Source organism: Olea europaea, unplaced genomic scaffold, assembly GCF_002742605.1.
Source record: "Olea europaea var. sylvestris unplaced genomic scaffold, O_europaea_v1 scaffold2230, whole genome shotgun sequence".
Lineage (NCBI taxonomy): Eukaryota > Viridiplantae > Streptophyta > Magnoliopsida > Lamiales > Oleaceae > Olea > Olea europaea.
The window spans coordinates 43,764-56,511 of NW_019240334.1; the positions used below are offsets into that span (position 1 = coordinate 43,764).

At 36.0% G+C, this 12,748-nt stretch overlaps 2 protein-coding genes across 3 annotated transcripts; one reads left to right on the plus strand and one right to left on the minus strand.

Moving 5' to 3' along the window:
- Positions 1-2,060: 2,060 nt before the first annotated feature.
- LOC111380912 lies at positions 2,061-6,669 on the plus strand. The gene is made up of 3 exons (XM_023004579.1): positions 2,061-2,342; positions 3,025-3,551; positions 5,231-6,669. Exons 1-3 carry the CDS (start codon positions 2,258-2,260, stop codon positions 6,410-6,412), a joined length of 1,794 nt encoding a protein of 597 aa, XP_022860347.1. The 5' UTR covers positions 2,061-2,257; the 3' UTR covers positions 6,413-6,669.
- A 304-nt stretch (positions 6,670-6,973) lies between these two features.
- LOC111380913 lies at positions 6,974-9,917 on the minus strand. Of its 2 annotated transcripts, XM_023004581.1 has the most exons (5): positions 9,094-9,917; positions 8,304-8,374; positions 7,544-8,021; positions 7,445-7,466; positions 6,974-7,347 (listed from the first exon to the last, which is right to left on the minus strand). In XM_023004581.1, exons 1-5 carry the CDS (start codon positions 9,217-9,219, stop codon positions 7,280-7,282), a joined length of 765 nt encoding a protein of 254 aa, XP_022860349.1. In that variant the 5' UTR covers positions 9,220-9,917; the 3' UTR covers positions 6,974-7,279. The 2 variants fall into 2 exon arrangements, with proteins under 2 accessions (XP_022860349.1, XP_022860348.1); XM_023004580.1 differs by having other exon boundaries at positions 6,974-7,466; positions 9,094-9,910.
- Between the last annotated feature and the right edge of the window lie 2,831 nt (positions 9,918-12,748).

Sequence of the window (12,748 nt, forward strand, 5' to 3'; positions counted from 1 at the left end):
CAGGATTCTGCTTTAATCTTTACAAATTCCATCGCACTCTCAGAATTCCTGTTCATTAAGATCTGCACAGTGGTGATCCCCCATTTTGTAGCAATATGGGAAGTATTGATTTTGGTGATGTCCGGATGTTTTGAGTGCCGGCAATCGTATACCGCAAGAAGAAATTGATTTTCGCGATGTCCGAATATTTTCAACTAAGGTTTGAGCTTATACATATTATTTTATCTGAGCTCCTACTAATGGGTTATATATATATGGATTTTCTGGAGATATTTATGTGCTAATACTCCTATTTATGCATCCAGGGAAGAAGAGATTATACGAACCTGAGTGGGGAAGTAATGAACAACATGAAAAACTTTGTCCTGAATAGTTCTCTTGAAGCAATATCCAATTCCTTTGTATGGTTCTGTTGATTTAATAGAAGATTTTTAAGGCTTTTTCCCCCCCCTTTTGTCCTGTAAAGTTTTGTATGGGACTCGACTATCCATATCCACCTTACTTCCTACTAGGCAAAAAGATTATTAGACGGAATCAGGAGAAATGGGTAGATGCTAGATGTTGAGTAATTAGTCGGATAGCAGGTATGCACTCTTCTCTCACTTCATTTTAAATTTTAAAATCTTTACTTTTATTAATTTTTTTTTGCATATTTCATATTTCATTTGTGTTTTCAGAAAACTTGGTGGAAATTTTGTGCATTTTTGTAAATTGGATGGATAGTGTTAAGAAAAAATAGTTTATAATGTTATTTATGTGCAATGACCTTTTTTTTAAACCCAAAAAGAAATGAAAAAAAATAATGCAGCTTCGTGTGCTACTGGCACGGAGCAGAAATATGCTCCTTGCCGTGTGGAGCAGCAGCTCCGTGAGAATTTTCTTTTTAATTCTTTTTTAAGTAGTGGGCTTTGTTTTGAGGGCTTTTTTTTTTTAATAGATACTATCCAAATACCCATTTTAATTTTTTTTTTTGGTTAATAGATAGTATCCAAATACCCAATAAAATTTTAATGCATAAGCCAAATTTTCATAAATGCTATCACACCCCAATACACGGTGAAATAGCACAGAAATAAATTTGACAATTAGAGCTGTTTTCTTATCTGATTTGATTACATTATGAAAACCTTTTTGGACGCAAATTTTGCCTAATTATGGGCTTTAATAATGCAAAACTTCATCCAACAATTGGAGACATATTTCATGTCATATATTATAATTTTTGCAATCAAGAAAGGCAATCTACTACTCTTTCATAAGGAATCGAAAGGCAAGATACAAGAAATCAATCTTTTGAATATTATTTCTCGATTTTTGGGCAAAAAGAATAAGATGCAACTAGAGATTAATCAATGAAGATTAAAGAGATTTAAGATTTTGCAACTTCTCTTTTTCTTCGTATATTTCAAATTGGGGTGATGTCTTATTACTTCAATATGATTTCTTGTAACATTATAATGTTAGGCTAAACTTGTAGTAAATAAGACATCAATAAAGGTAATCCCATCTTTTTCTAGTATTATTATGGTTCATCTGTTGTTTTATCAATGCCTTCATTATTTTTTTTTTACAATGTATATTCTTTTAGATCATTTTTAAAATAAGTGGACTCGTTTTATCAACGAACATGCAACTCACGTTGGTCACACTAGTACTAATAAAATTGAGAGTTTGAAGATGGATTTTAAAATGTCAAAAAAACTTTATGACCCAACAGTTGCTTTTGGACCGCTGGATTAATTTTATGAAAATATTTCTTTTATTTAAAAGAGCTTTTAGACAAGAACTTTCCAACTTGTATATCAAAATTTATATAAGAGATCACATTATGCTCATTTGTCAGTTTAAAATAACAGCCATTTTTCATCCAATATTTTCTTCATATAATTTTCAATAAGCACTTATATACCATAAAAAATGTACATAACAAAATTCTTATAAAATTGATCTCATGTGACTTTTTCTAAAATTACTTTTATTTTTTTAAATATTATTTTTCAAATAAAAATTAAAATAACTTTCTCCAAATTCTCTTGTACGGAAAGCAGAAAGAATAGAAGAAAAAATTATGCCCGAGGGGCAAAGCTCCAGTCACGTGATCCGCGACTCAGGGAGTGACGGAACTTTTCGTTCTTGCACTTTCCCTAATTTCTTCCCCCATCAGCTCGAGACCCACTGCAGAACCCTAAAGATTTGAAATCCCCTTCCGATTACTGAATAATTTCTATGTCCTCAGAGAGTTCTTTAAGAAACTCGAATGGAGTTCAATAATCGAGCAACTGGTAGAAAAGTCTCAAATCAAACTACGGGTTACAATTATTTTCCAGAACAAGCCCTTCGAGGTATGTGAATTTTTAATTTTTTTCCTTATTAAATTTTGAACTTCTTCTTCTGTACATATGTTCATGCAAGTAAGTTGTGTTTGGATTTGAATGGAATTAATGAAATTCAAGCGGCATTGTGGATTTTAATTAAGTGCAGTTTTTTTGTGTCAAACTATTGATTTTTTTTTTCCTGCGTACTTTTTACTGTCACAAGGTACAGAGATAGACGTGTACAGAGATCAAGTATTTTCGTTCTTGAAAAATTTTCTGATGTACTGCTACCTTCTGATGTTTTTATGTTTATTGAGTATCATTGTGTTGAATTCTTTTTAACTTCCCAATTTCAGTTGCAAAGTGAAATTCTACACAGTCGAGGGGTTTAAAACTTGTGTTAAGTTTTATAGATAAGATGTTGATGAACTGCTGTTTCTTTATGACATACAAACATAACACTGGCGAAATTAGAACAATTTTATGCACAAGGATATTGTCAAAAGGAAAACTAGAATGGAAGAATATCAAAGCCGAAAACCATGTAATTATGTTGGACAGATAGTTCCCGTACTTTAATTTTTTTTCCATGTCCATTGATCAAGTTTGGATTATTTTTTATCTCGAGTTTTTCTGATCTGCTACTGTCGATATTTTTAATAATTTTTATTTGTATTAGTTTCAGCTGACTACATGGCTTCATATGCAGGGCGGTTCCATCATGAGTACTTTCCAGACCACCCTCACCCTCACGCTCATCCTCACCCTCACCCTCACCCTCAGTCGCTCCATCATCATTTGCTTCAGCCTCATGACTTGCATGAAGCAATTCAGAGAGAGATTGAAAAACAACGTATTAGAGAGGAGATAATAATATCAGAATTTGAAAGGAGGCGTGTTTTGGAAGCTGAGGTGAGGAGGGAGCTCATGATGGAGAGAGAATTGGCTCTGCAAAGAGGCGAGGATGGGTTTCCATTTGGCCCATCATTGGGAGCTGGGTATGACTCAACAATTAGGCTTCCACTGTTGGGGATGAGAAGTGAGGGAAGGTTCCTAGAGGAGACTCAGGAGAGGGTTGCAATGCCACACAAGGAGGAGAGGCAGAATGCAAGGCATGAGAATGGAAAGCTTGATATCCTGCCATTTCAAAGATGTACTACTGAACCGAGAATTTCAGAAGTTAAGCCTGTCTCAGAGAGGGGGAAAGAGAAAGAGAAAGAGAAAGTAGTTTTGCTGGTTAGTACTTGTTCCTTGTTCCCATTCCATGTGTTTCATTTTCTTGTACATGTGATCTTAATTTGGTGGCCTTGGACATGATGAAATTGTTGTCTTTCAAAAGAAAAGAATTTTTGAGAGTGAATAGAGTAAGCGTAATGTAAAAGAGTGTTGAGTTTCTATTTTATTAGAATCTGTGTGTGTGGATGCAATGCTTTGTTAAAATGTTATGTGCATCAATCTCTGAATGTTTTTAGATTACTACGTTTTAGTCTGTAAATAATGAAAGGATGGTAGGGATCAAAGTGAGATAAAATGTTGATCTCATAAACATCTTCTTTTGAGGATATTCTTCTCCAAAAGACCAAACTGATTATGGACTACTAAATTTTCTGAGAACTATCTCTTTAATTGAAAGGGCATAGTAATCATCGCAAAAGAATTAAATAATGCACAATTTATTTAACAAGTTAAGTTTATTCCTGTTGCTTAATCAAGATCTGAAGTCATATGGCCTTTATAATTAGCCTTCAATTTTTTAATCCTTTTGATCACAGCTTTACCTTTCTTAAGACTATAATTAGAGAATATGAGTATGGAAACTGAAGCTGGCCAGGTAGTTTTTAATCAGACACCATTCAATTGAAAAATTTTCATTTGGAAGATGCTAAGTGCATGTTTATAGAGTTAATTGTTCCAGTGGTCACTGAACTTAGATCCACGTCTTTGATTGGTCACTGAACTTTAAAATGTCGAGTTTTGATCACTGAACTTAGGTCCATGTCTTCGATTGTTTACTGAAGCTTAAAATGTCGAGTTTTGACCGCTGAATTTTGAAAAATGTCGAGTTTTGGCCACTGAACTTAGGTTCATGTTTTCGATTGCTCACTGAAATTTAAAATGTTGAGTTTTGGCCACTGAACTTTGAAAAATGTTGTACATTCCTCATTGAACTTTGATAAATATTATACATTACTCACTAAACTTTGAAAAAGGATGTACATTACTCACTGTAAGCTCGATATTTTTCAAAATTTAACAGTTATGCTAGTGAGTAACGTACGGTATATTTCAAAGTTCAGTAGCCAAAACTCGACATTTTAAATTTAAGTGAGCAATCTAAAATATGAACCTAAGTTCAGTGAGCAATCGAAGACATTGACCTAAGTTCAGCGATCAAAACTCGACATTTTAAATTTTATTGACCAATTAAAGACATTTTTCAAAGTTCAGTGGGCAAAACTCGATATTTTAAAGTTCAGTGACCAATTAAAGATATGGACTTAAGTTCAGTCTAAATTAAGAAGACCTAGCATATTTTTATTTTCCATCATATGCCAACAATTCTTATGTGGTATACGAACTTGTGTGCACAAATTTCTGTTGTTTGTACAACATTTTTCCTACTTTTATCGTGATAATAATAGGTAACACATTGATAGCCCTCCACCTCCAACAAAAAATACATATTTTTTTCTCTCCTATTATTAGTTTTGTGAAAGCTATCTGTGGTTATTGTTTGGCAATAAACTCCATACTTATTTAGGAAGAAAAATTTTTCTCAAATAACAAGATAGTTGTTTTTATTTATTCTGTTTAATCCCCTTCTTTTTGCGTTTGGTTAGGGAGGGGGGATTGGAAGAGGTGGGCGGGCTTTTGGTATTTTTACTTACGCAATGGACTTTTTTTGAGTTCTGTAGACCAAACCCCATGAATATATACCTGGAAAGAAGAGAAAGGCTGCAATGTCATCTGTAGTGGCTGATGGTGAGCATCAGCCGGCTGCTGTCTCAAGGAAGAAAGCTAAAGAAGAGTTGAGTTGTGCTCTCTGTCAGGTTAGTGCCACCAGCGAGCAAGCCCTAAAGGACCACGTGCAGGGAAAGAAACACAAGTCCAAAGAGGCTGCATTGAGAGCTCAGAGGGCTGGCAAAAACTATACAATTGGTTTTTTCCCAAAGAAACCTGCCTTGCAAGTAACGGTTGTGGGAACTAAAACTCTAGGTTCTGAGGAGGGAGTGAAATCTGCAACTCAATCTTTGCATCTCAATAAGATGGGGGAGAAGAGCTTAAAGAAAAATAATATGCCATTATTAAAGGAAAACCGAAAACTGGACAACTTAAAGAATAACCAATCAAAAGTTCAAGAAATGCGGAAGGATGGAAATGGTAAGAAACAAATATATAGATTTTGGTGTGAGATGTGCCAGGTAGGAGCCTTTTCTCGTAAAGTCATGAATGCTCATAAGAATGGGAAGAAACATGTGAAACGGCTCCAGGAATATAATCAAAATGGAGCTGCCCCATCCAGCCTGAAGGAGAAGGCTATAGTACGAGCTAATGATGGAGAAAGTGCTACTGGTGACGGGAAGAACACAACAGAGGAAAGTGCCAGTGAGGCTGAGGATGCGGTGAGCTCAGAGGATCACAAGATCGTTGATGCAGCGAATGGAGAGGATCACAATGCCATGGAAACGGCCAAGCCAGAAGGTAATTGGCCCATGGTTGCAGCCAAGGCAGATGATAACAAGAACAATGATGCTGTCAAGCAAGAATATAATGAGGCCATTGATGCATCGAAGACAGAACATAAGGAGGACAATGATCCAGTTGAGCCAGAATATACTGAAGTCATGAATGCACCCAAGCTAGATGGTAACGAGGCCAATGATGCTGTCCAGATGGAATATAACAAGGCCATGGATGCAACCAAGCCAGTTGATAATGAGGTCAATGTTGTAGTCGAGCTGGAATTCAGTGAAGCCATGATTGCAACCAAGCCAGATGATAATGAAGCCAATGATGCAGTCAAGCCAGAATTTATCGAGGCCATGGATGCAGACAAGCTGGATGTTAATGAGGCCGACAGTGAAGTTGAGCCATAAGATGATGAACTAATTTGATAAGTTAAGCCATTAGACCACATGTTTAAAACTAAAGTGAATGCCAACGGATAGAAGACTAATTTTACTTGATTCTATCTTCTCCAAATTTGAGTGGTCTATTTTCCGATAGTGTTTGTAGATTTTCCGGACTCTGAAGATTAATTCCTACTAGACATTTCGGGAATAACTATTCCTGTTGAAATGATGTAATCATGTTGTCAATTGTGGGAATAGTTATTTTTCTCCATTTTGGTTTTGAAGGTCTGATTGCAATTTGCAGGCGATGAATCTTAAGAACGTGAAAATTCTGGACATGGATAAAAAATTTCAACCTTCACTCTTCTTGGTCCTAACATTTTTTGTCAAAGCATAACTATAATCGATCAAACTTGCATTTTGACCTGCCTTGTGTTCTCCAATTCTGTTATACCTACAATTCTGGGACATTAAGAAATAAAAATGTAAAATATTATTGCCAATTCACATTGATATGGCCTAACCATACCTAAGCTCTTGCGTCCCTTTCTCTCACACGAGCACAAGGCATTTATATTGACTTGATTCGGCAAAATAATGACCAGAGATCAATAGAACTAGATTTCAACAGTGTTACACAAAACGTAAGCTAAGATTACATCTGCATATTTTGCTCCATAACAAAGGGCCAAGAGACTACTAATTTAACGACACAATTGCTTCCAACATGTCAATTATGCTAAATTGAAGAACCAAGTATCGCTCTACATAGAAGGAATCACATAAAACTACAGACTAAAAAGGCAAGTTGGCAACAGACTCGGAGAAGTACCGAAAGTTTATCGGTCTCCCAAAAGTGCATTGGTCAAGCCTCGATTGGAACTCAAACACTCAACGCAACTGGGTCCTGCCATGAAATTTTCCGCTTCCGAACCCGCGTCGTACCCTCACCAGCATTTCTACACACCGACAATGTAAGGTCATTAAGCTGTTCATCGTGTAAACCTCTAACTAAACCTTTTCTTGCATCATCGAGCTTCAAGGGTTCATACTTACTCTGAAGATCCTCATCCCCCGTCTGTTGAAGAACAAACCATTACATTCCGCTAATTGAGAATTCGTTATTTATAACAAGAGATGAATTCAGAGGCCTACCGAAATTTCATTTAAGTCGAAGATTGGAGCTCGAATTGGAAAACGAGCTTCTTTCCCACTACCATAATGGTTCAAATCAAAAGCTGCGTCTGAGTTCCTCAGACAAGCATCATTGGCACCAGACATTCTTTCCTTCTCATTCAAATCGAAGAACAGTGGCGCGTTTCGCTCGGAATTTGGAGTTAAAGTATGTTGAGAATCTGTCTTTTTACCACGCAATTTTTGCTTCCGCTCAATATTAATAACTGGTAATGCAGTACGAGCAGCAGATTCTTTTCCAATATGTTTCCTCTTGGATTTGGAGTCTGAAACTTGTGGAATTTTATTCAGAGTGGCGTCTTTCCTGCTGAACATTTGATCCTTCTTTTTCTTTGTAGAATGGTTTACAGCATACGGTGCTAGTGGTACAAATTGCAGTTCTTTTGGAGAATTTAGAAACTTCGTTTCAAGAAGATAGCTATGTCTCTTCCGCAGAAACCTGCAGAATAATGACTCTATACAGTTAGCATAAGAATCAGTAAAAGAATGTGGCAAATATACGCAAGAATGACTCGCAAGGTATATGAAAGCATTACTTTACCATTAATTGATGCCATAGAAAATAAAATTACAATTTCTACCAAATTGGATTATATCATTGTTTTCACACAAAGATAGCATCAACATTTACAGGAAAACAAATTAACACTTGTGAATATCTGCAATTAATGACTGTAAATCATTAGTACACACATTTCATAATACAGATAAAATTGCTTACCGAACTTCAGCTGCCAGTATCTGCTTCATCTGTTTCACAGTCTGCAGTTTGTTTCTCATCCCATGGTTTTCCTGAAAAACGAATTTGATTGTAAATTAGTCTTGGCAATAACTTAAGAAGAGGACTAAACTTCAACAGAAAGGTATCGAATATCAATACAAATCTGAGTTCATCAATTCATCAAATAGCAAAGGAAGTTGGCATGACCTCACCAGGAAACAGTACCAACAGCTACATGTCTTAGAACAAGAATTACAAGCATACAAGGACGTTTTTAGGGGGCAAATAATTAGATCTAGCAAAATAGTATGCAAAAGGAAATTCTCATTAATAATACTTCAAATACTGGGAGACACCTTAATAGTTGACCAAGAACCTCCTAATTCATGAAATGGATAGTACTAAATACAAATAAAACCATATTAAGATTAAAAAAAAAAAAACCAAGATTTTACAATAAGACAGTTGGAATAACTCGGCAAATCACAATAAGCTTCAACCAGAAAGAGAAGATCTTGAAAGAAAAGATGAAGATGTGTTGTCAACAGAAAAAGATACAAATTAAGACATCATAAATCCCTTAAAATCACAAGAAACGCCACGAAGAAGATCGTTAAGCAATAATTGAGAAAAACCCCAGAAAACATCACGAAACAACACTATACAAAAAGATTTTCCGAAATCTATACGAAGAATGTCAAGTAATAAATCACAACCAAGCCAAGAAACAAATGATCGAATAAAACTTCAGATCCTTAACCAAGAGAAACACATCCCACAAAGGAAATACCTTTTGTAGCTCCTGATAGTCTTGCAAGAGGCTCTGATGCTTTAACCTGGCCCTAGTATCCTCATAAACACCGCCACCATAAGATGGCCTTGAATCCAAAGAAACCCCTTTCGTCTTCTTAGACATCAGATCAGATCAGATCAGATCACAAAATATTAAAAGCCCTTGTCACAAAAAGTTTGAATCTTGAATATGGAGATAAGGATGAATATAAAAGAGAGGTGGAGAAAAATAGAGAAAGGTTTGTATGTTGAGAAAGTACAGAGAGAAAGGACAGAAAGAAAGGAAAAATATAGATGAAGTGGGAAGGTTCCTTGTTTGCTTTGCTGTTTCCTCTGTGAAAAAACTCTGACCAAGACAAGAAATTAAAGGCCCAAAAAGCCCATGTAAATTGTCGCAAAAATAATAAAAACATTGTTTCTTTACAAGATAGTGAAGTTGATGATGAAGATGGGGAGTTTGAAGGGGTTGCAGAAGGGCATTTGTGGCAACCAATCATAGTTTTTTGTGTGTGTGTGTGTGTGGGTGTAGCGTGTATGGGTGAGGTAGGTTTAGTTCTACAAAACTTGAATCTTTTTGTTTTTCTTCTACATAAATTTTGGTCCAGCTGGGCCATTAGAGAGAGAGTTGGGTGGATGATTATTCTTGGTTTTCCACTCTTTCTGCTGAATATAGGTAACAATGTGGACATCGCAGAGAGAGAAGTTTTTTATTATTTCTAGAGAGAGAAAGAGATGATCTAGATGATGATGGGAAGTTGCTGAAAAAGTAAAGATCAGAGGAAGGGATGGGATGCTGTTTCTTGATGTGTTTTGCAGGTACCTTGCTTTTAGGCTTTGGACTTGTGACAGTGATGCCTTCTCTTTTATTTATTGTACTTGGACCCATCTTGTCAAATTACAATTGTACCCTTTCTCGGGACTTCAACTGCAACTTATCCTCTATTTATCAGGGATTCAAGATCCAACAATGAATATTTCTTGTAGATTATTAACCTGCCACGTTTGAGGGTAATTTGGTCATGTTACTTCTTGAATCCATTGCTTCTGTAGTCTCTACCTAACTTCTGAATTTTCTTGCCCACCAGCCTAGAATAGAGGTAATTTCAAGATCAACAAAACCTAAATATATCCAAATCCACCGTTTAGAGTTAAGGAATGTCAACTACTCGAATCGAGTTGACTCGTGAAACTAAACTCAAATTTGGAGCTCGACTCGAGTACAGAATTAAAATAGTTTGGACTTTTTTTTTATCTGAGTCGAGTTGAGATTTTGTTTGACTAAAAAATTTAAACTTGATCCGAGCTTTCTGCTAAGACCTTATCGAGTTGGCTCGTGATTTTTTATTTTTTATTTTAATAGAAGGAGTTGCGTGGATGCTTGCTACTTGCATTGCAGTAGCTGCTTGCCAAAGATTTAGCCCCCTTTTGATTCTCATTTCTCTAAGAATGAGAATGAAAAATATAATCATTACAGATTCAAAAAAGAGATAGAAAGTCAAATATGATGATTTGATGTGATTAATAATAGTTATATTTTTCATTGTTCTGGCCAGAGAATGTGATTCAAATAGGGGCTTAATTTTTTTTGTTTCCTTTTTTTTCTTTTTTTTTTTTTTAAATTTGCTCACGGGCCGAAAATGGCTCGTGACAACGAGCCACCAGGGCTGGCTTTGGCTCGAGCCAATGCTCCAAAATGGAGCTCGACTCGAGCCTTGACCCGAGTTTTGACGAACCAAATTTATAACTCTATATCGCGAGCAAAATTTAAAAAAGAAGGAAAAAAATTGGGCATTTAAGAAAAACAGCAGAGCAAGAGAGGTGTTTCTTGAAATTTGGGCTTCTTAATTAACAATTTTGCCAATCATCCGTTTAAACCCTACACTATTTAACGTCTTGCTGGCAGCCACAGTGTGGGGGTTCGATTCCTAGGACATTGAATTGGACTCCTTGTTCCCTAGCCTGATGGGGCACATCCCGCGATTTACCTCCCTCACAAAACTCTAGGGACGGGGTGATGGGGGCCCTCAAGGTTGGGGTTCAACTTTCACTATTCCTGTTATGTATGTATAGAGAGAGAGAGAGAGAAGCTACAATTGGCGTGAGGTGAATGGGATTGGAGGTCAGTATCATGCCATTGGCTTTTGGTTAATTTATTGAGTCCCATCCCTTAAAATTATTTTTCTTTCAATGGTTCATTACACAATATTTTTTAAAAGGGTAATTGACACAAAGTGTCCTTACCTTTCATGTCAATTGTGAAAGGCATTCGTATATTTTATTTTTTGACATTTTTCCCTATTTCCACCTTTCTTGGTGCTGAGTGTCATTTTCACCAATTTAGGACAATTTTACCCTCCATTAAAATAAAACAAAAAAGAAAAGAAAGGAAACAACAAATAACTAATTGCAACCACAGCCCCTAATTTTTAAATAATTACAAATCAGTCACAAATATATACAAAATTTTCAACGTAGGTGCCAACAACCATGGAACTTAATTTTCGGCCCCAAGGCCACCAGGTTTTAACACCACCACCATTTCCTTATCAACCCTAACATCCCCACGCAAATCCCAGCAAAATTGAGCCAAATTTTGCCTAAAAATTACATCTCACGCACGGTATTATTGCAAATTCAACCAAATCCATGGATGCCCATGTTCTACACAATCCACAAATTGCTCAAACTCATCAAGACGCATCCATGCATGTTCCAATTACAGCAAACAACCCAGAAAATCAAGATCTACGGCCAATTTCTGAGTCAGCGAACTCGCAGTCAACAAAGCCAATTTTCGACGATGGTGGTGGGACCCATGATCGCCGACGACCACCAAAGGACACTACTTATCATGACACATCTACTGAGCATATGGGTCTTCCCCAATTTGGCCTTGAAATAACTGTTCGTCCAGAAATAGTGAACACGTATAAAAATAGGTCCAATTCCCTTTCAATTGGCATCCCTCCATGACTCCAATCTACAAATTGCATCAACCAGCATGCAATTGAAGGTCAAACGACACTGGATATGGATTTAATTGCTTCAATTCATCAGCCAAATGCAACAATTTTGGATTTGACCTCACGGAATATACATCCGCGCGAAGAGGATAATTCTCCATCAATTTATGAGTCTAATGTGTCCCAACATATGAATCAACCTGGGGAAACTCAAATTCAAGCCCAAAAAACACTGGATAATCGTTCAATTTTAGAAATTACAGCACTTGTTTGCCAAATTTTGGAGTCAAATGGTGTTTTCCACACACTTGAAGAAGAAGGAACAGAAATTGGATGTCATTTGTAATTTTTTAAAAATTGGGGATTGTGGTTGCAATTGTTATTGTTGTTTCATTTCATTTCTTTTTGTTTTATTTGAATGGAGGGTAAAATTGTCCAAAATTAGTGAAAATGACGTTCAGCGCTAAGAAATGTGGAAATATGAGCAAAAATGTCAAAAAATGAAAGGTAAAGACCTTTTTTACAATAAACATAAAGGGTATAGATGTTTTGTGCCAATTACCCTTTTTAAAAAGTGAGTTATTTTAAAGATTATATTATAAAAAAATAGATCTAAAATAGTTTTCTTATGAAGTTATTTTACAGGAAACAATAATCTTATCAAAAGAACATTGTTGGTGTTCGACCAAA